The 21761-nt window shown below is 45.6% G+C and overlaps 1 protein-coding gene across 1 annotated transcript; it reads right to left on the bottom strand.

Annotated features, from left to right (window-relative positions):
* Positions 1-3937: 3937 nt before the first annotated feature.
* Positions 3938-9238, bottom strand: LOC105818749. Its single transcript, XM_012654846.1, has 3 exons — positions 8972-9238; positions 8422-8731; positions 3938-4387 (listed from the first exon to the last, which is right to left on the bottom strand). Exons 1-3 carry the CDS (start codon positions 9236-9238, stop codon positions 4005-4007), a joined length of 960 nt encoding a protein of 319 aa, XP_012510300.1. The 3' UTR covers positions 3938-4004.
* Positions 9239-21761: the final 12523 nt, after the last annotated feature.

Here is a 21761-nt window from a genome sequence, read left to right as displayed (position 1 = left end):
TGGTTCTTCCTCTAGTCTCGGACTGTCTCTATGTGCATTTGAGATGCCTTTTTTTCTTCTTTCTAAGGACCCACCAATCAATCTTAGGGAACTCTATGTTGTTTATCTCTGCCAATTCTTCGACGTACCAAAGCCATCTTTAAATGCAGACATTATAAACAAACTTCCTATTTCCTCATCCAGATCGCTGTCATCTATGCTAACCTGGGCCCTAGAGCAGCAATTAAGAAAAATTCTTAGGTATTTTAGCAAGAACAAATTCCGTAAGTGGCCTGTGTGTGATATGACTGCTAGGAGACAGGAGTGATCTTGGGTCCCACTAACGCAGGCATGCTATCTAGAACAAAGGCAAAGCTGATGCGGTCCTACTCCGCTGGCCACAACAGATGTGTCCCCATGTTCAAAGTCTGGGCTGTAACACGAGCATTGATGTAGGATTGAGTTTGGAGGGTACTACCCGGGTGACGAGGAAAGATAACACTACAACACAAATTTTCACGAAAGAAGTGAGACGATCGGGGGAACACACAATTTTTAAAATATTGGAACGACTGCCGTAAGGACAAGAAATAACAACTGTACGCAACAACTACCACGATGGCTCACGTTCATTAAACACTTGCTGTGTGCAAGAAGGTCACACATTGCAAGTGTGTTTATATTTGTTCCCCAAAACAACCCTATGGAGTAAGTGCTAGGATGTTACCCATTTTACTGATGGGTAAACTGAAGCATAAAGGAGCAAAGAACTAGCCCCAGGTCACACAGCTAATCCGTTTCAGAGCTGGGCTCCACACCTAGGCGATTCGATTCACTCAAAGGTGTGCAGGCTTCACGACTATGCATCAGGCGCACCTTTTTTATGGCCAAAAAAGTAGGACTCGGACTAAGAGATCAGAGATGGATTTTCAGTTCCATATAAGGAAGAATTTTCTTACAGTCAGAACTCAGCAAATATGCAACTCGATGCCCCAGGATGGGATGAGCTCCTGATCCCAGATCTTCAAGCACAGATCAAAATTCTCCACCAATTATTGGACAAGACGAATGGCGTGGTTCGAGTATCAGACAGAGGGCTGGACTCAAGTATCTTTAAGGTTTTTTCAACCTTAAAAGAAGAAGGTGGGGAAGCCATGACTCCATGACTAACTCCTAAGGAACGTCTTCAGCATCTCACACCCACAGCTATGAGTAAATCCTTCAGGGCCCTTCAGCTCTCCGTAAAACCACGGAGACTCGAGTGTTTGGGACCCATTTTAGATTATTCATCCCCGGCTCAGGTCGTGAGTCAGCATAGACCGTAGCGCTCTTACACAAAGCCATTCCTAGGTTCGTCTCCTGAAGCTTCTTCCCCAGGTCTTGTTGGATAATAGCAAAATCTTTAATAAATATTTTAGAAAAACAGTGCATACTTACACACACACAAATTACCACCCAACATCCCTATGCTTCAGGATATTTTTGTAATTCCTGGTTCTCCATCCTGTCTAATTAACTCTATGGCACTGTGGTTCTTGGCTGCCTCAACACACCGGTGCCACCAGGCCCCGGCACATGCCGTTCCCCTCATTGTGAACACTCCCCACTTCATCTGGCTGACTCCAACTCCACGTTTCAGACCTTGGCTTAGGCAGCAATCCTTCTTGGGAGGCCGTGCTGACATTCTCCCTTCCCTCTACCCACACTCGTGGCTGTGAGATTCTCAGAGCGAGAGTAGCGTATTGTACTACGATGGCTTTCTCACCTGCCTCCTGCATGCAACCCGCAGCGCCTCCCAGGGGCACAGACTGCTCAACGCTGCGTCTCTAGTTCCTGGAAACGCACCTGTTCTGCTACAGATGTCCTAGCAAATGAAAGTTTTCCCTCTTGTGTGTATATATTGTATAGATGGATTTTACCTTGGAACCAACCTGTGTGGGATAATTAGCTGTTATTTCCAAAGCCAAGAGACAGACGGCAGCAAAGTAAGCCCAGAAGAGTCAAGTGTTGATAAGGCAGTGGGAAGAGGATGATAGGAAGAGAAAGGTCTTCAAAACAGGCGGTTCCAAGAGCACCACTGGGGATAAACGGGAGTCAAAAGCAAACCCTGCGTCCTTCACTGTCCTGTCTCGGGTTGGCTGTGATCAGAGGTGACATTCCCAGGCCATTATTTATGAAGCTCAGAGCTCTGATGGGTTACTAGCAGTCAGGGGATGTATCTGATCTTTAACGTCAGTGACAGGACAGTCAACCGCAGAGCTGAGCTACGTAACCCGGCACTTCACAGCCAGCGACCACTGGGTCTATTTGCCTGGTGGAGCCAGGTCTGTATTCCTGTGCGCTTTAAGGAGCTCTTCTTATTCCAGTGTTTTTAAGTCTTATTTTATATTTTATATTCCTGATCATTTCTTTAAATAAAAATTTTTTTTAAGTTTTTAAGATCCCTGCCTTTATGATATATCCTATTGTGAAATTTTCTCCTTCATTATGCACTTGTTCATTCACAGAGCGTTGGCTCGTGGCAGGTAATGACATTTTACTCTCACCCTTTGCTGATAAAATCTTCTCTTCCTTTTAATGAATGTCTTAGTTTCTCTCCCTTTCCACATTAGATTTTCTGGTCCCACTTCTCAAAAACTTCAGGAGCCTCTTTCTTTGCATTCCTTATAATTTTCCTGAATTTCTTTCTGTACTTTCCCAGTGTAGCTCTGTAGCCCATCTCTTATCAGTCAGGGGAATGGCCAAATATACTTAAATCTCTGCATATTAATGAGTAACAACCATTTGTTTATTCCGAAATTTTTCATTTAAGATACTCATTGTAACAAATATGTAAAAAATGAGAGAAATACATAATTATGTTTCTCATTACAGACATATATATTACTTTGACCCAAAGTTCTCTACCTATCCTTTAGCTAAACAAACCAAGTATTGCTCCTAATTCAAATTATTACTTCCCATTTATAAAAAAAAGTAATATTCTGAAGGTAAAGTACTTTAGCAGACTCTTAAATACAGGTTGGTATATCCAGACCAAAACAAGTCACACCACAATGCAAAAGGTAATCTTGTTCCATATTGAACTCAACTGGCTTCTAACAAAACAATTCACTACATAGCTGACCTAAATTACTGTGTTGTTTTTAATTAAATGAGTGTGGTATGCAGAAACAAAGCAAAACAAAATAATCAAGTACTTTGTCCGGACTCTTCACTCATTTAGAACTGCATCCCCTCAACACTAGCCATTTTGCCATTCAGATACACCAAAGAAAAGGGAGTCACTTTCATCCATAAACATGTTTTGCAAGTTACCACCTACTCCTTCGCAAATTGTTCTTTTTAAAAAAATTAGATTACCTTTAGCCAGCACCCACATTCACCTCTGACATACTAAAAGCCTGACAGAATCCCAGGCACACCTAAACACATCACCTGATCTACTACTGTGGCAACAAAGTGTTGCCACATTATTTTGAATTACTTGCATACTTGGGATAACTAAGCAAACGTATCATTTGTCATTCATACTTTGCCAATTAAAGAGAGTGAATCTGTGGATAGCTATTCACTGCCTACAAACTACATTTTTGCAAGAAGTTACAGTAGTCAGCATACATTTCAAGTATACATATAGTAGCCAGTATGACATTTCAAGTTGCAACAAGGAGCAAATAATTCAGCCTTCAAGAATATTAGTTAGAGACAAAGTGTTTATTCCCCTCTCAGACACCGCATTCTCATTAAGCCTTTCTCTTCTGCACAACTGATGAGACTTTAAGTGAACTGTTAAAATAGGATATATTTCTCTTCATTACCTATTTGTAGACTACTACTAAAATATAGTCAAGACTCTTTAAATGGGACTCTTAATGAAGACCTTTTTTTGTATCTTTAACATGGAGGTGATTCTTAGTGATAATTACGTTTCTAAAAATCATACCTGGCAGCCAGTCTAAGCCAAGTTCAAGTGCCACTCTGCATTAAACGAAGCTGAGTTAGTAAAGCTGTGCACACAGCACTCAACTGAGCAGAAGAAAACATACCATATTTAATAAAATGCCAGATTCTTGTGGTCGGTGTCCATAAAAATGCTTAGCAGTGTTGGATATGTGGTTTGCAAAAGCAAGCAAATCCTCCACAGTTCCGTATCTGACCGATGACAACCAAGGCACCTCTTGGCCACTAAGCAGCAGAGACTCGGAACGCTCCTCGTTTTGATTGCTGTCTTGACACATGGTCATCAGACCAGGTTCGTACACTGCCGGCTCTTCATTTACATAAAGATTTTCCATAATGTCTATCACCTCAGACATGTTTAAATGTTTAATTAATAAATCGATTTCTTCTTTATTGTCACTTCCAGTGCTCATGTACTCCATCACTGTTGCACTTTCTGTGGAGTCTACGAAAGAAAATACAAATAGTTTAGGATGTTTGTACTGTGTTCAAGACATGCAAGGATTCGGACCAGCCTTCTCTATGCCTTTGGGCAGAAAATGAGGGCCCTGTGCCAACTGTGTGTGTGAATTCAAGGTGACAGTGCAGAGTCGAAAGGGACCTGAGATAACCTTTCGTCCAGCTCACTTTGCAGAGGGGAAACCTGAGACCAGAGGGCTTACTCTAACTCAGAGTCAGTGGCACCAGCTACAGCCACTGAAAACAAACTTTCACTCAACATAAACACAAGAAAGAACAGCTCAGGAATCTGTGAAGAGCTCAGGCTGCTGGCTCTTAACAGCTCTCAACCTTGCACAACCCGCCTGTTCTCTGCAAGAAGCACTATGGCTTTTTTTTTTTTTTTTTTTTTTGCCTCCAGTGACTTTAAAGAAAAAGAGCTACTTTACTAAATTCAGGAGCTAACCTGGCAAATAAAATTCAGGCCCTGAAAGCCAGAAAGCACGTAAAATGGATTTCAACCTAAGCCAACTTGATGATGATAGGTCAAGTTTCAGGAATAATTGTGATGCAGATGAGTTAAACAGCTCATTGGGAGGGAGCCCCAACTCCTAGCTCTGCCAGTGATAAGTATGATTTAACCTATGATTCGGCTGTCCCCTCCTGAGACCAGAATTCTTTACCAGTTCAAAGCGAATACCTTGAGGGTCCAGAAGATTACCTTAAAATCTAGGCAAATGACCCTCCCAAGGCTGTGGGTAGTAGGAAGAGACCAGGAGAGCCGAACCTACACTAAGCAAGATGCGGCTACTACGAACAACTGACTACATTAGCAAAAATTGCACTTCGGTTCTTATGTGCAAATCAGCTGCCACACTTGGGGATCTGTAAATGAGAAAAACAAAGTAACACCAGGGTCAAAAGTGCTGCTGCTGTCACTCAGGCCTTTAGAACAACTGTATTCCACAGCAGAAAAGATAAAAGAATCTAAGAGAATTTTGAAACACCTGGGTCTACTTAAACCATTGTGCTCCTGAAAGCACAGCCTCTCTCTAAAAAGATAACTTAGGTTCTTAAAATCACAAGTCTTTAACACGCACAACACTCAGTGCTAAAGCCACATACCTCTGGTCAACTTGGAGCTTCAGCTCAAAGCTCCAGGAAATGTCCCACCTGCATGCATGACCCAGCCACCTGTCTCCGAGTAAATTTCATTTGACAAATGAACCACACAATTCAGTGCCATCTCTACCTTGCTTGACGGTCATTTGCTGATGCACAAATTGCGTCTGAGCAAAACAGTCTAGCATCGTGCAAGTTCAACATTCCTCTAGTCTCAGGCTGCTTGGGGTCAAATCTCAGCCCCCTCATTTACTGGCTGCATGACACTGAGCAAGTACCTTAACCTCTCTATACCTCAATTTCTTCCATCTCTAAAATGGAGGTGGTTTTGAGGTGGTTGTGAGGATTAAATGAGTTCAAGTGCACACGGTGCTTGGCAGTGTCTGGTGCACAGTGAGTAAGCTATGTCATTTGCAGCTGGTTTATGTGCCTGAGAGAGAGAAGTACTGAGTCAGATTCCTGGTTTTGCATATTCTTCATTAGTCTCCTTTCTTATCTGCAAATGGGATGTGGCTACCTATTTCCCACCCCCTTCTACACAGCAAGATTTTAAAGATTGTATCTAAAACAAGATGCAAAGGGAAAAAAAGGCAGAAATCTATGAAATGCTTTGAGGACTGTTATCACCGCAGTTAGATCTAGAGTGGGAGTGGCAGCTCCCTCTCAGAGATCTCACCCATCTTTGAAGGACATTTTGATTCAGGTTCTTGGAGTCTGCTGAGATAGAAAAGGAACTTATTAGGTTCGTGGAGGAACATTTGACTTGAGTTTCACTGAGTTTAGTTGCAGTTTCTGCTTGTAGAATTTACTGGGAAAACAGAAGTTAAAACAAAAACAGCCTAATTTGGGGCCCCAGTGGCTGAAAAGATCCAAGTTACTTATCAAATGATGACTTCATGGAAAATAAAGGTCCCAGTACTAACATGACTCAAGAAAGAGAGGAAAATAGTTCATGCAGTCCAAATTCACACAGCTGATTCTGAGAGGAAAGACAAGTTTTGGTTTTTAAATTCTGCAGAAAGTCTCAAGCATTTCTATGTAAAAACCTAAGAGCTTCACACACAGACACACACACACACACACACACACACACACACACACACAAGCACACACACACCCTCACCCCTAAACTGCAGTTGGATGGAAAGTGGGGAGGGAGGAAAGAATGATAGGGAGGTGGAGGAGTGTTTGACACTGACACTTTTGGGGGCCTGCATTAATTCCTTAGCAACACAGGGCTGCTGTCATGCAAATCTCTTCTCCCCAGCACCCTTGCTGACCAATCTGCCTGCTACATGCTCCTGCACAAAACCTCAGCACTTTCCGGCCTTAATGAAGCAGACAACATGCTAATGGTTCCGGACTTATTCATGATCAGTCCCCACCTAGAGTAAGTGTGGCTTCTGAAGGTATTCGAGTTTAGCAACAAAGACTTTTATAAGTTGATTTCCCCCCACACACAATTCACAATAAAAAGCCTCATAAAATTCTTTCTTCCTAACAGAATAGAAAATTACACCAATTTTAGAAACGAAGAGATGTGCAAATACAATCAAAATGGTTTACCTCAAATTATTTCAGAAATCAGTAATAAAATCACAAGGAAATCCTATTCCTAAACATCAGCTTAATAATCTTGGCTACTCCCATGTACATAAACAAAATTTCAGTGCTTCCTGGCAAGTGTGTGAAAGTGGCCAATATTACAGGCACCAGCGTCTGCCTAACAAAGAATGATTATACTTGAGTTATTTCCCATTTAAAAGATTTTTCTGCCAAAATAGTACATTGCCCCTCGGGGCACAACTCTAATATATTTTTGTTCTCAGAAAGCCCAAGAGTGACGCATTGCAGCTACACAAAAGAATTGCCACTCTGCTCCAAAACCTCTAGGTGCTTGGACTATCCAATTTTCCTTCAAGACCAAGTCCCTGAGAGCCATCTTCCGCGACGCGATGCACAGAAACCTCAGTGCATCCGGGAGAGTCGGCAGCGTCAGCTGGATTGGATTCTACTCCACTTGGCAAATTCTACTCAGGTGTGAAAAGCAACTACATGAGCGTTTTTTTCCCGGTTTTATCAACAGCAGCCTTTTATGCTGGACCAAAATATGCCCTCCCCAAAGTGAAACAGACAACCACTGCAACGTGTCACTTAAAGACAGCCAGTGGCCTTCCCCTGTTAACTTCAGGGACAATTCCTGGGCGTGCTGTGTTTCTTTCTAATCTCCGTTCTCCGCCCAGAGTCCTGACGTCGCATTATCACTGGAAAACAACTTCTGTGAAACAACCTGTCTTCTCCTAGCACTCCTTCTTGGACCAAAAGCCCACTATTCGTGTTCTGCTATGACTACCCTTTAGTCACAGAACAGAGTCCGGGTTATAAACATGAAATTAACTTTCCACCATCCAAAAGGCTCCCTGCTCCGTCAATCCACACCCCTACTCGCTTCCTCCGGCCCTCAAAGCCAGGGAGCCTTAAATGCTCGTAAATCATAAAAGCACCTATCACTTGGGCGGGTCTCCAGCCTCCAAGCCGCACTCACCGGTCCCGGCAGGGCGAGCGCACCGTCCCGGCGGCGTCTGCGGCGGGAGCGAGGTGACAGCGGGTCCCTGCCTCCCGGCGCGCTGCCCAGACCGACGCTGCCCGGGCGCTGGGGATCCGGGAAGGAGGAGGAAGAGGGAGGAGTCTGCACCCCGTGAGACCCTTGCGCAAGGTGCTTTCCAGCTGTGCCTGGCTGCAGCCAGCTACCCGCGCGACGGACACAGGCGCAGCACCGGATCCGGGCACGCCCCCACCTCCCCTCGCCCGGACTCACCCCTCTGCCTGGGTCACCCTCCAGTTCTGGGTGGGAACCCCCAGGGCACCCGTGTGGCGCGCGATCCGAAAGACACCCCGAGCCCCCAAATTCTGAGTTACCTGCGGCCTCCACGCCGCCCCACAGGCCGAGCGCTCCAGCCGCGGTCCCCCGACGACTCGGAGCGCAGCTGCGGGCTGGCCCTCGGGAGCGGGGCACGGCGGGCCACCGGGGTCCGGCGGCGGCAGGAGCGGGAGCCAGGGCGACAGGCCCCAGAGCGTGGCGCGTGGTCCGGAGCCGAGCGGACGAGTGAGCCCCGGGCCGCCCGCGCGCCCAGACCGCCCCGGTCGGCCCCTGACTCACGGCGTCTGAGCCGGCCCAGGGGCGGCGCAGCGGAGGCCAGCCGCCGCCTCCCCGCCTTTTCCATTTCCCCTTTCTCTCCGTAAACAGAACGAGACTGCCCGATAGCGGCGCGAGCCGAGCCCCCGCGCCGGGAAATTCCGTGCCCCCCCGCCCTCGGGGCGCCCGGGCGGGGCCGAAGGCGGTGCCTGGGCGGAGCCGAGCGTGGCGCGGGAGGGCGCTCCCCCGTCTGCGGGGGCGGCGGGTGGCCCGGGGTGCGGGACAGCGGCCGCGGTCTCAGGCGAGGGCCGGGGACTCAGAGTTTTCCCGGACCTGGTGACTGCGCGCGCTAATGGCGGGGTTGGAAAAGGCGGCCGTGGCCGTGCCCTTGCCCGGTGCCGCGGGAAGACCGTACACCGTACTGGCTCGTGCCCTCGGCCCTACTCTGCTGTCCCAGGCTTTGGCGGACGGGGCAAGCTCCCGAGAGGCTGCTAGACCTTTGTCCTTGCGTCCCACTCCCAGGGGGACAGAGGCGCCGCGCGCTCTCCCCGCTGAGCTACGGGAAGCACTGGCAGCCCCTGTTCTCGGAACCGCGTCCATCCTCCGAGGGCGGGTAGCGCGGCCCCGCCCCGCCCAGATTTCGGTCCAGGTCCTCACACCACGAGGGCGGTGACCCGTGGGCCGCAGCACCCGCTCGCGTGGAAAGGTTTGGGAGAGGCTGCCGCCAGGTGCGCCCGGAACCTGGGGGGTGAGCACCGGAGGGGACCCGTGCGCTCTGCCAGCCGAACCTGGTTATTCTGTGGCACCGCCTCAGTACGAAGTGTACCTGTCCCGATCTCCTCCCCGCTAACCCTCAGCCCCAGCCGCTTATCTGGGGTTTTCCTTCTCAGGTGGAAAGCGCTCGCTCCAGGTGAAACCGGAAGAGATTCTAGGGACAAGCGCCTCTCTCCACGAAATCCGCTCTGCGGGGCATTCCCAGTGCCTGTGTAGTTGCGGCTCACGCGCCTCCCTGCCCCTATTTCTCAAGTAGCAAGCCCTCCTATGAGCCCGGCATCTTGCAGGACAGCCCGGAGCACGAGCGCTAACGTCGGGTGGACATCCCCACCGTGCCACCGCCGGGGACGCTGGGCGTCGGGGCAGAGCCCGGATTCGAGCTCCGTCTGACTCGAGTGCACGCCTTGCTCTCTCGTGTGCGCAGGCCCATTCCTTCTCCTGCGCAGTTTAGAGAGCTCCGCGTTTTTTCTGCGGAAAGTGAGTTGCTATTCCGACCTAGAGAAGTCCTAAGACAATTGCCGGCGGGCCTAGGCTGGCTGAGGTGACAAGTGAGGCCCTCCCTGTAGGCCTGAGCTTGCTTAGTCCAGCTAGCAAGGGCCAATCGACTGCCTCGGCACAGTCTCCCCCTACAGTATGTTAATACGCGAGCTAGGTGAGTGCCAGGCTTGAATGGGGCGGGACGTTTGCCACCCCTTTAAATCTCCGGGAGGTCCCACGCGCCTCCCCGCGGAGGCCCGGCCTGTGCGGCCGGGGAGGGAACGCGGCTGCCACCAGCCCTGCAGCGCGGACTCCTGCGCGCGGGCGGGAGAAGCCCGGCGGGCCCCACGCGGCGCGGCGGAATTGGGCTCAGGCGAAAGCGGATTATCCCAGGCCCAGCTGAAACCCAAGTACTTCAAAGTGCCCCTTCGGCCTTTTCGCGGGAAACCGGCTTAGCGCAGGCTGTTACCTCCAACTGTAACGTGAGACGCCTCTCCCACGTTTGCCGTGTTTAGGCAACAAAGGATGATCTTTATAAGCATTTTAAAAATAGAACTATGAAACCACTCCCCTCCCGACCCGCCCTCAATGAGCTCATTATAAACCACACCTAATCTTCTGGGAACTAAATATCAGCCTTACTTCCTACACAGAGGTCTCCCGAATATGGCCGCATTTTCAGGGAGCTGGTGCAATCGCTGAGCCAGCAGGGCTCCCTGCCGCTGCTCCTGACTTGGGCAACTGCGGATTCCTTTCGTCGGGGTGAATTAGGAGGTTTTACTTAAAAACATTTTTAAAGTCTAACAAAGATGGAATCTTGGGCAGGGTGGCTCATGCCTGTAATCCTAGCACTCTGGGAGGCCGAGGGGGGAGGATCACTTGAGCCCAAGAGTTTGAGGCTGCTGTGACCTAGGATGGGAAAAAACTGAATGTGGCGTCCCCGAAGAGACCTAAAGGGAGAAAGCAACTGGAAAGAAAACGTTCATGGGCTCCTTGCATTTTCCGGGTCAGGTCTCTCTTACGCAGGCTTACAAATACAATCCTGCCCTTTTAGCAGCCTGCTAGCAACGTGAGCTTTAAACCTGCCAGTGAGAGGCCACCTGGGCGGGAGTGTGCACAACCACAGCGGGGTTATTCTAGAAGTCACTCTACAGTACTAAACAACTCCAACAAAATGCACTTGCAAATGGACTTGCACCAGGTTTCAGTTTACCTGAAGAGGCTCTCTGCACTCACAGTTTGGGACAATATGGGTTTGTCATCTGTAGTTTGAAAATCCGAATTTTTTACTTACAGAAACAAAACTATTAACATTGGGTCGGTTACCCAGTTGGCCCAGTAATATGTGTAACCAGAAATGGGGTTCTATACTAATCACCATAATATAGAGCACTGTTTTCTAGTCTTAACATATTCATAAAATATGGAACTTTATGAATAAAATAAACTGGAATAACTTAGGAGCTGCAATATATTGGTGGAAATATGTTTCCTTTTAAAATTATAATAATAAAATACAAAGTGTGGAAGTAAGATAATTAAATACTGAATGTGAATAAAGCTTTAGATATTTTTAAATTTAAGAGGAACTTGAGCCTGACTTCATGAGCATAACTTTTTTCTATATTGTTTTATGTTGAAATAGCTATATATATATTTGCTAATTAAGATGTTTGAGCAATGATCTCTTCACACTTGAAAAAAATTTTTTTTTAGAGACGGGGTCTTGCTCTGTCACCCAGGCCGGAGTGCAGTGGTGCCATTATAGTTCACTGTAGCCTCGAACTCCTGGGCTCGAGCGATCCTTCTGCCTCAGCCTCCCGAGTAACCACACTTCTGATAATAACCTTCAGACGAGAAACGGAACAGATATGTAGGTAATAAATGTAAAACTTATTGTAACGTTAAATGTTAAACAGTTGAAGCCAGATTTTAAAAATCCAGTAGCTTTTTTTCTTTCATTGACACTTATAAGTTTCTTATGAGTGGATTTCAAATATAATTGAACTTTTTCATTTTAAGGGTTTCAAAATGACAAGCTTTGATATGCAGCAAACGCATGCATCCTTGGAGCAGTTAGCTTGGGTACCATTAAAAAGGCAAAGCTGCCCAAAGGATGAAGTATCCAGTGGAGGTGGAGATTCAGGGTGGGCTTCCCCACTGCGGAACTGGCATCTCCACCTCCTGCGCCAACCCTGCCACTGACTGCTCCTCCAGCTTTGCCTATGCTCCTCCAGTCCTGGATGCCCTGACCATGACCAGCAGCAGTCATGGGCATTCTGCCGTTGCTGGAGGACCTGCTCAGCCTCACTCAGCACCTTAGGGTGGGTCAGGGATGTCCATCAGAACTGTAGGGACCCCAAGGTGCATCATTAGATTCTACTCTGCCCCAGAAGCCCTCTAAGACAGGGGTCCCCAACCTATAGTGAGTTGTATAATTATTCCATTATCTATTACAATGTAATAATAAAAATAAAGTACACAATAAATGTAATGTGCTTGAATTATCCCGAAACCATCCCCCCTACCACCCCGGGTCCATGGAAAAATTGTCTTCCATGAAAATGGTCCCTGGTACCAAAAAGGTTGGGGACTGCTGCCTAAGACATCTCAGATGAGACTGCAAGGCTAACAGGTCCTGGAGCCTCAGGCCCTACCTGCCTGCCTTAAGAAATGAAAGGGTGAGTATCTGTCATGCATTCATGGCACATCAATGTGCCAGGCTGTGCCCTGAGCTCCTAGAGCCCTCGCTAGGACTTAGGGGGAGGAGTGCAGAGAGGTTGACAGGGACAGTCTTCTCTGTCCTCCTTCCTTTTGTCTTCTCCTCCCCTTTGGGGACGTTTCTGTACTCACCAACTTTTGCCATCACTGTGCAAAGTGGGAACAGCAACCAAACAAGGAAATGGGGCCCCAGGCAGAGATGAAGTCCTCACGTGGGGGAAGAAGAGAGAAGTCCCCAGTAGCCTTGGGAAAGGAAGGGGAGTTCCTAAATTCACTCAGCTCCGGCTGTTTATATTGAAGACTAAATTGGGCCAGTGTGTGAATTGAGACCATCAGTTCTCAGGTGCAGAAAACTAACATTTAGGTCACTAAAAGTGCCTAAGTTGCACTGTTCTGTATGGTAAGTGTTAAGAATTTTATACTTACTGCTGTGCCTTCCCCAAATCTGAGGTTCATGAACCACACTTTGAAAACAGAAACCACTGCTCTGTGCTTCTCTGTTCCACCTCCCAAATGGAAACTCCTTGTGCAGTGTTTCTTAATCGTGACCTTCCAAAATGACCACACAGCTCAGGACCTCTCCCAGGAACTGTGCAAGGCTCTGTCCTCAGGTCTGTGCAGTAGCTTTCATCTGTCACACTTTCAGAAGAGGAAAAAGGCTCAGCAACGCTGCTCCCTGCAACCCCCTATTCCCCCAAACTGCCTGGGGCCAAAGGCTGCTACAGAGTAGCCACAGTTGGATTTGCGGAGATTGCCCATGTATAATCTTACATGCCTCCTGCCGCTCCTTTATGTATTAACCTCATTTTCCCTTCTTCCCCTAATTTGATGCAGTGCTAGAAAATGCTGCCTAGGAAGGATATTGCCTGTGATGGGAAGGAACTGTTGTCAACATATTGTTTGGGCGGGAGGAGGAATTGGTTAAAAACCATATGTCCAATCTGATCCCTACTGGGTCCATGCAAGTGTAAATGCATGCATGTAAATGCGGATTAAGAAAAAAAATAGAACGTTATGCCCTCCAAAAATAATAATTTATAGCCTTCTTTGAAATGTTAGTCTTCACGTGCAACATGTTATGAAACCGGTGAGATTGTTTCAACACACGTAAAAGGGTGTGGCATGCTTATCTTCATGTGATACTTTGTTTTCAAATCTTGTTGTTTGCCCTTTCCTTTCTTAGTCTGTTTTGTGCTGCTATAACAAAATCCTCGAAACTGGATGATAACTTATTTTCTCATTGCTCTAGAGGCTGGGAAGTCCAAGATCAAGGCACTGACAGGTGCAGCAGGTTTGGTTGTATGGTGAGGGCTGTGTCCTTTGTCAGGAGGACAGCAATGCTGTATCCTCTCCTTGCACAGCAGAAGGCCAAAGAGCAAGGGAGCCTCACCCTGCCTGAACTCTCTTTTATAAGGCTCCTAATCCCATTCACGAGGGAGGAACCCTCATGGCCTGATCACTTCTTAAAGGCCCCACCACTTACATCACACTGGCAGCACCTGAATTTGGAGGGGGCCACAGTCAAAACAGAGCAGTTATGTGACAGTACTGAAAGCAACTGCCAACAGATTCAGTCTGTTTCGTGCGGGAAGGGGATATTCCTTTCTTAAGTCCATGGATTAGTGTTCATCAGAACTTGTTTTTTTAGTACCAAAATACTTTTTTTCTTTTTTGAGACAGAGTCTTGCTCTGTTGCCTGGGCTAGAGTGCACTGGCACGATCACAGCTCACTGAAACCTTGACCTCCTGGGCTCAAGTGATCCCCCTGCCTCAGCCTCTGGAGTAGCTGGGACTACAGGTGCCCGCCACCATGCCTGGCTAATTTTCTTATATATTGTAGAGACAGGATCTCACTATGTTGCTGAGGCTGGTCTCAAACTCCTGGCTTCTCCTGCACCTGGCCAGAAATGCTTTGATTGACCAATTTCATAATAACGAAGCATCATTATACACTATGACCATATTAAAAATAACATTAATTTCGATTGCATTTTGAGCACATATTAATATGTCCCAGGCACTCTGCTGATCCTTTCAGATGGATTTTCTCCTTTGACTCTCAGGACAATACTGAGGTGGGTACTATTCTCTCCATTTACATGTGGGATTTACATGAGTTTAAAGAGGTTAAATAAAATGACCAAGGAAACCAGATTGTAATCCATGTCTGTCTGACCCTAAACCCAAACAAACAACTTCCTGCCTCTACAGGCTCGTGCCTGGCCTTTTGCAGCAAAGACACCTCTGTGCACAGCTGGTATTTGTTGGTGCCCGTTGGGGAAGACAGCTGCCACGGCCAATCGTGAAATGCGTCAGCGTCAGCGTGCTTTCCCAGGCAGGCTCAAGCCTCTGGGCCTCTTCCTCAAGATGTGAAGGGGTGTCAGGCAGTTGGCAGGTCTTACATTTTAATCTTTGGTCTCTAACTGTGAGAGGAGGGCCTCTGAAGAAATTTCAGCTGTCTCCTGGGGTGGGGTTGGGATGTGAGGGAAAGCGGAGCCCAGGAAGCCTCAGGAATAGAGCACTAGTGTTGCTTAACCTTAAGGTAGACCTGCTTTAATTCCTCCGGCTCTGCAGGAACCCAAAGAGGTCCTGCCTCCTCTCACCCCAAGAGGAGGTTCCGGGTGGGATGATGCAGATGGGAAGAGGTACTGCTGGCGGTTAAGGCCTATTCCTAAGGTGTTCCAATGTGAACTGAAATGAAATCCAAAGTGCTTCCGCCACCATGCACAGACCCCCTCTTGGCCAAGTGGACTTCCAAGAAACCTAAAACTGAGATCCTAGCCAGGAGGGGAAGGGAGGTCAGACAGCCCTTGTTATAGCCCCTCCCTTTTGGAGTCCAGGTACAACAATTGACCAACATTAATGTTAAAACACAGATGATAAGACTGACACAACAGAGTCTTTGCGACAGTAAGATACTAAATTATTAACAGGACCTAAGGCCATGCAGGGCAAAGGTTAAACCACCTGCAAGCCATCAACTTGCTGAAGAGATCACCCACTCTGCATGTTGTGGCTTGTCTTCCATTAACGGACTTCCTTGTCTTAACTTAAAACATTCCAAGTCTTTAGATAAAGCTTTATTTCTTTAACCAATTACAAATCAAAGAATCTTTAAACCCACCTATAACCTGTAAGTCCTTACTTTGAGATGTTCCTTTGGGCCAAACCAATATACACCTTCCATGTATTGATTTATGATTTTACTTGCAAGTCCTATGTCCCTAAAATGTATAGAACCAAACTGTAACCTGACCACCTCGTGACCCCTTGCTCAAGACTCCTTGGGCATGACTTCCTGGGCCATGATCACACATATTCAGCTCGGAATAAACTTCCTTAAATTATTTTACAGCGTTTGGGTCTCCCCCAACCTTAAGACCAAGAATGCTTGGGGGAGGGGGAGCATCTTTTCCCACGTACCCAGCCAGCTCTAGCACAGATCCCGGTTCTTCAGGTCAACACTGTCTCTGAAACAACAATTCTCTGCCAGACTCCTAGAGGCAGTGGCATGCAGGAGCCCATTCTTACCGGCTCACAAGACCCAATGTGAAAGTTTCCAGAATCTGTGACAGCAAGTTGTTAAACATTATTTTAATAATGATACCCATTATTAAAAATAGAATTACTATACATATTAAAGACAAAGGTAAAAATACTAAAAACTCACCACTTCCTGATGACTTTATTACATTTTACTCTTATCTAGGCTTTTGAGGTTGCTCTATTACATCTGTGTGGTGGAAACATGACACAGTGATGTGTTAACATGCATCTCTTTCCAACGTCGCGTTTGGTGGCCTCACATGGGTAGCCTGAAACACGCCGCTGTGGTGGGAGTATTTACATCACAGAAATGAGCAAGTGCTACAGATTGGGGCAGAGTTTTCAGAAAGCTGTTTGTTGCGCTCACTTCGGCAGCAGCACGTGTAGTAAAATTGGAACGATACAGAGGACATTAGCATGGCCCCTGCGCAAGGATGATATGCAAATTCGTGAAGCGTTCCATATTAAATAATTATATATGTTTTTAAAAAATTATACGAATAAAAAGAAGAAAGCTGGTTGTTAAACATTTATCAGCACACTACTGCCTACTGGCATAGTTTATATTTTCTGATGCTTTTGACATACTTTTGATTATGTGTTTTATTTTTGTGCCAAACGCTCCCTTTTCTAATATTTAGTAACATATCTATCTTGTTTCTATCTAGGTAGCAAAATCTCAGGCAATACATGGTCATCGTGGCCCTCGACCTGTTTGTTCAGGGCTTACTGTAGCTTCAGCCTTATTCAAACAGCAGGACCAAGGGATGAAGAAGTCACTCATCGGTCACCTGTCCCGAGAGGCAGGCTGCAGCCTTACGACGCCCCGCATGGGCCACACAGTGTGTCCCAGGGCAGCGGGAGAGACACCCTCACTCAGGATCTTAACTCCATGCCGAAAATGGCTTGGTTTGGGTATCAATCCATCCCACCGGCCTCCTAAGAATTGCCTTGGAAATTCTCAGTCAGTCAGGGCAGGACTGGGCCCCTGAAATCTGAATTTCAGAAAGCAAGAGGGGAATGTTAGTGGGAAATACTGACCGAGTGAAAAGAACACCTTTTGGATTCAAGCCTCTGCTTCCCCATTTTCTGTCCATGTGACCTTAAATGACTTTAAAGTCATTTAAACTCAGGGAGCTTTGGTTTCTTTATTTATATTAGGGGAAAAAGAAAAAAGTAACTTGTTTTCATTTTACTCTTTATAATATCAAAAGCTGTTAACAATCTACAGCTCTAACAATAGGAGAAAAGTGAAATCAATTATTGCGTGTGTTTACACGGTGCTCAAATATTTTTGAAAACCATAATACTTTCATCTACTCAGTTATTATCACTAATTCAATGACCCTGAATGTTGCTGTAATTAGCCCCATTTTGCATTTGAGAAATCTGAAATTTAGAGATAAGTTCCTTGTCCAAGATCACCCAGATAATACCCAAAGCTAAAATTCTAACCCAAATTTATTGCCTTCAAAATCATGTAGCCATTGGATTATTATATTCTTGGACTCAGCAGGTGCTGAATCACTCACACATTCAAGAGACACTTACACACATCAGTAGGGTCCAGGGATTGCCACAGGTGCTGGAGACACAACCCACATTCCTCATTGGCTGCTGTTGCCCATGAAGCCAGGGGCCAGCCCTCCTCACTTCTGCTTGCAGCCCTGCTTCCCGGGCAACTGACACCCGGCTGCTCCTCACATCCTTGCTTGGGCGAAACCCACCACCATGGGTGGTCTTGGCCAAGTGAACTGCTGCTCAGTCTGAGAACTTCCCAGTTTCACCTCTCAGATCCAAGATTCAGAGAGCACAGTCTGTGTGCACAGACCTCCTGGCGGAGCTAGGGGCAGGAGGCTGGAATAATAAGACGCATCTTTTTGGCTCTAGTTAATTATAGTTCAGGAAGCTTCGGATGCCCCATCCCATTGCACAGGTTATAGCCTTAACTGCTTTGAGAAGAACACCAAATTAGAGAGCACGCCAAGTGTTCATACAGTTTAAAAACTTAGATCTGATTGCAATACAATTCATGTTTAATAAAGTCATTCTGGAAAATCACGATAATGAAATTTACCCCCGTCCCAAAAGTCAGATCAACAATAACTGCTGGCAATGTCTTAGTGATTATCATTCTGACGTTCTTTTTAATGCACACACATTATTTTATTACCTTTATCTCTGGCACCTGCTTCTAATATTAACTTTGCAAGTGAGAAGAAAGAATAACCACTACAACATTTTATGGGCAATTTGCTCACTCATCCATTCATTCAACAAATATTTGAGCGTGTATTATATGCAGTCACAGTTCCAGGTGCTGGGAGACAGCAGTGCACAAAACCCAACGGCCTTCATGGAGCCTATAGCTTAGTCAGGGGGACAGAGACACACTGGACAAGTAAACAAATATGTGTAAGAGTACAACTTGTGACAAGTGCCAAGAAGGAAATGAACAAGGTAAAGGAAGCAAAGGGAATGGGAAGAAATGCTCTTAGATCAAAGAGGACTTTCTGAGAATGTGCCTCTCACGTGAAGATAATGCTGCAGATTATAGCAACCTGCATCAGTCAAAGTCACCATGAATGACTGAATCATGCTTCAATTCTCTTGTTAGTTGGTGTGGATAGATTCTCAAAGTAAGCCAAGGTCTTAGAGGTGTTTTAATCCAATACCTTCACTTCATAAGTGATAAAACTTAGAGTCACGTTACTAGCAAATAACAGAACCCAATCCAGAAGCCAGCTCTGTGAACACACGAAGCACGTCAACTACCGCTATAACATGCAGCTCCTTTTAGGAAAGAATATGATAAAGAAACGTCGTTTTACATAGTCCACATGAATATACCATAATCAAATATAATCAATTGCATAGTATTTGCATCTTTTTCTCTGATGGAAAGTCCGAGGCAAAAGAAAGCACATGGTTTTAGAATTACATAATATCCAGATGGCATTTGTTTATTTATTTTTTTGCCTTATACTAGCCGTGTGATTTAAAAAAGCTATTTAATCCTTCTGAGCTTTAGTTTCTTTATTTTTGAAACCAGGATACTTAGTAAATGTGGTTATCATTTTAATGTCATTTCAAATGTAGAAAACAGATTATAGAGGAAAAAAGGCAGACATAGAGTGAAAAATTTAACATTTTTGAGGCTGGAGAAATAGAGTAGAGCTTATTGGTGGCTGAGTTTTCTTTCAGCTGAATAGGGCTCTATGAAGTAACAGAAACCCGGGTCAGTGCGTGGAGAAACCTGGGTAACCAACTCCTCAGGTTGAAGCCTTATCACTGTGGTTTTTCTTTTAAAGATATGGAAGCTTCCGGTTTCCTTTAGTGGCTCTTTTATTACGCTTACTTTATTGCATCACAAGCTCTGTGGTAGTGGTTTCATTTTTACCATGTGAACTGGATTATCCCGCTGCAAATCTCCCTTGAGTTCTTGGAAAAATATCTAATATTGATAAGAAACAAGACATTATTAAGGAAATACCCAGCATAGAAACTGTTGCATGTCTGACATAATTTACAGAGGCTTTAGGGAGATCTTAACAGTCTCTTTAGAAAGGTCCATTTAAAGGCATGTTTTTGAGTCCCTGGGACCTACATAGAGGGCTCATTTTTTAGTACATTGGAACAGATAAGAACAAGCCTAGTTTTTGCTGTCTTTGAGCTTTTAGCTGTAAGTCTTTTCGAGGAGGCTTCTCTCCCTAACTCAGCTGGGATGCCATAGACCAAACAGAAGTGGTTGCCTCAGAGAGAACAGGTGGGCTCCGTCCTGAGGAATGGGATCAGACCACTCCCCAGGTGCTGGTCCCTATCCAGCTAGCGGTTGGTTTCTTCTGCCTTGCAACCCCCTGGCAGGGGCAGGCACTTCTACCCACAAGAAGACAGCTTGGCATCTCCTAAGGGAGCTAGTTACAGATGCTCCAAGAGGTACAGCAGCCTACAGAGGAAAGAAACACGGCAAAGCAATCTCGCTCCTCTCTTGCCCCCTCCAAGGATCTTTTCTTTCTTTCCTCTTTTCCTTTTTTAAAGAAAAGACATGAGTTAGTACTAAATGTGGTAATCACAGACATGAGTAATTCTGTCCTGGTGACTATGCATCTGGGCTCATGGGCTTACTGGGGTCTAAGTTCACAGAACTCCTTATTAACGATGGGATCACAATTTAAAATCACACATAAGCAAATTAATAAAACTCTGTAATGTAAGTCAAAAATTAATATGGAAACAAACATAGAAAAAAGCAGTCAGGCCGGGTGCAGTGGCTCATACCCGTAATCCTAGCACTCTGGGAGGCCAAGGTGAGAGGATCGCTTGAGGCCAGGAGTTCAAGACCAGCCTGAGCAAGAGGAAGACCCCATCTCTACAAAAAAGTAGAAAAATTAGCTGGGTGTGGTGGTGCATGCCTATAGATATTCAGGAGACTGAGGCAGGAGGATCCCTTGAGCCCAGGAATTTGAGGTTGCAGTGAGCTGTGATGACACCACTGCTCTCTAGCCCAGGCCACAGAGCAAGATCCTATCTCAAAAAAAAGAAAAGGAAGAGAAAAAAGCATTCACTTGGTCTCCATGGAGAAAAGTGCTTAACTTTAGCGATAACTGGCTTGGATGAGATGTTTTTCATGTGGTAAGCAACTTCTTCAGAAAAGTAAATTAAAAAGTAGATCTAGAATTCCACGGATTACACACTTACATGTAACGACGGTCTTCAGCAGTGGTTCTCATGCTTTAGCATATCTACAACATTGTAAAAATAAATGCAAATTCCTGAATCCCACTCCTATATATTCTGATGAAATAAGTCTGGGAGCGCAGCCCAGAAATCTAAATTTTAATAAGCTCACCAAATGCTTTTGACACAAGAATCAATTCTCTGGACCAACTTTAGCAACTCTAGTCTCCCAAAAAGAAAAAGAAACTTAGTTTGGAATATACAAAGCAAAACTGCAAGAACATTCCAAAATGTCACATTCCAAAAGCCAACATTCACATTTTCAAACATTTGCTTTCGAACACTGGTGCATGACCTTAAATCTAGCCAATCCTTCGTGGTCCCCACAGCAGCAACTGCCTAGAACAAAAATCACTGGGAAAGGAAAAAGTTGTCATTGCTACTTGTTTACGTACAGCATCTCATAGGGTGGTGAAGAAGATATGAAGCTCTTTCAATCAACACAATTTTCTAGGTCTGATCTCTGTTTTATTCACTGAATGAGAGTATTTTAGGTCCTAGTCGAAATGTTTGCCATGATTTGAGGTGGACCCAAAAGCCCTCTATGTGTTCTGAAGTGTCTGAATTACTCTTTAAGGGTCTTTTGTAGTTTTGTTTCTTTTAAATATTGTTAAAATATTACATTTTTCCTACTGAGAGGGAGAGGGAGAGGGAGAATAAAAAAAGTATAGTGTCAGACTAATTGGTGGTATTTTTCTTAGTGGTGCATACAATAATGCAGTGTCTTACAGTGATGATGTCTTAGACCAGATGAAATATGATAATAACACCTGTATCCCAGGGTTTCATGGGCGTTAATTGAGTCAAGAAACAAGATGCTTAGAACCATGACTGGCTAATATTAATTACTTAATCAATATAATCTCTT

This window comes from Propithecus coquereli, unplaced genomic scaffold (assembly GCF_000956105.1).
Source record: "Propithecus coquereli isolate 6110/MARCELLA unplaced genomic scaffold, Pcoq_1.0 Scaffold45, whole genome shotgun sequence".
Taxonomy (NCBI): domain Eukaryota; kingdom Metazoa; phylum Chordata; class Mammalia; order Primates; family Indriidae; genus Propithecus; species Propithecus coquereli.
This window is presented reverse-complemented; position numbering and strand designations above follow the sequence as displayed.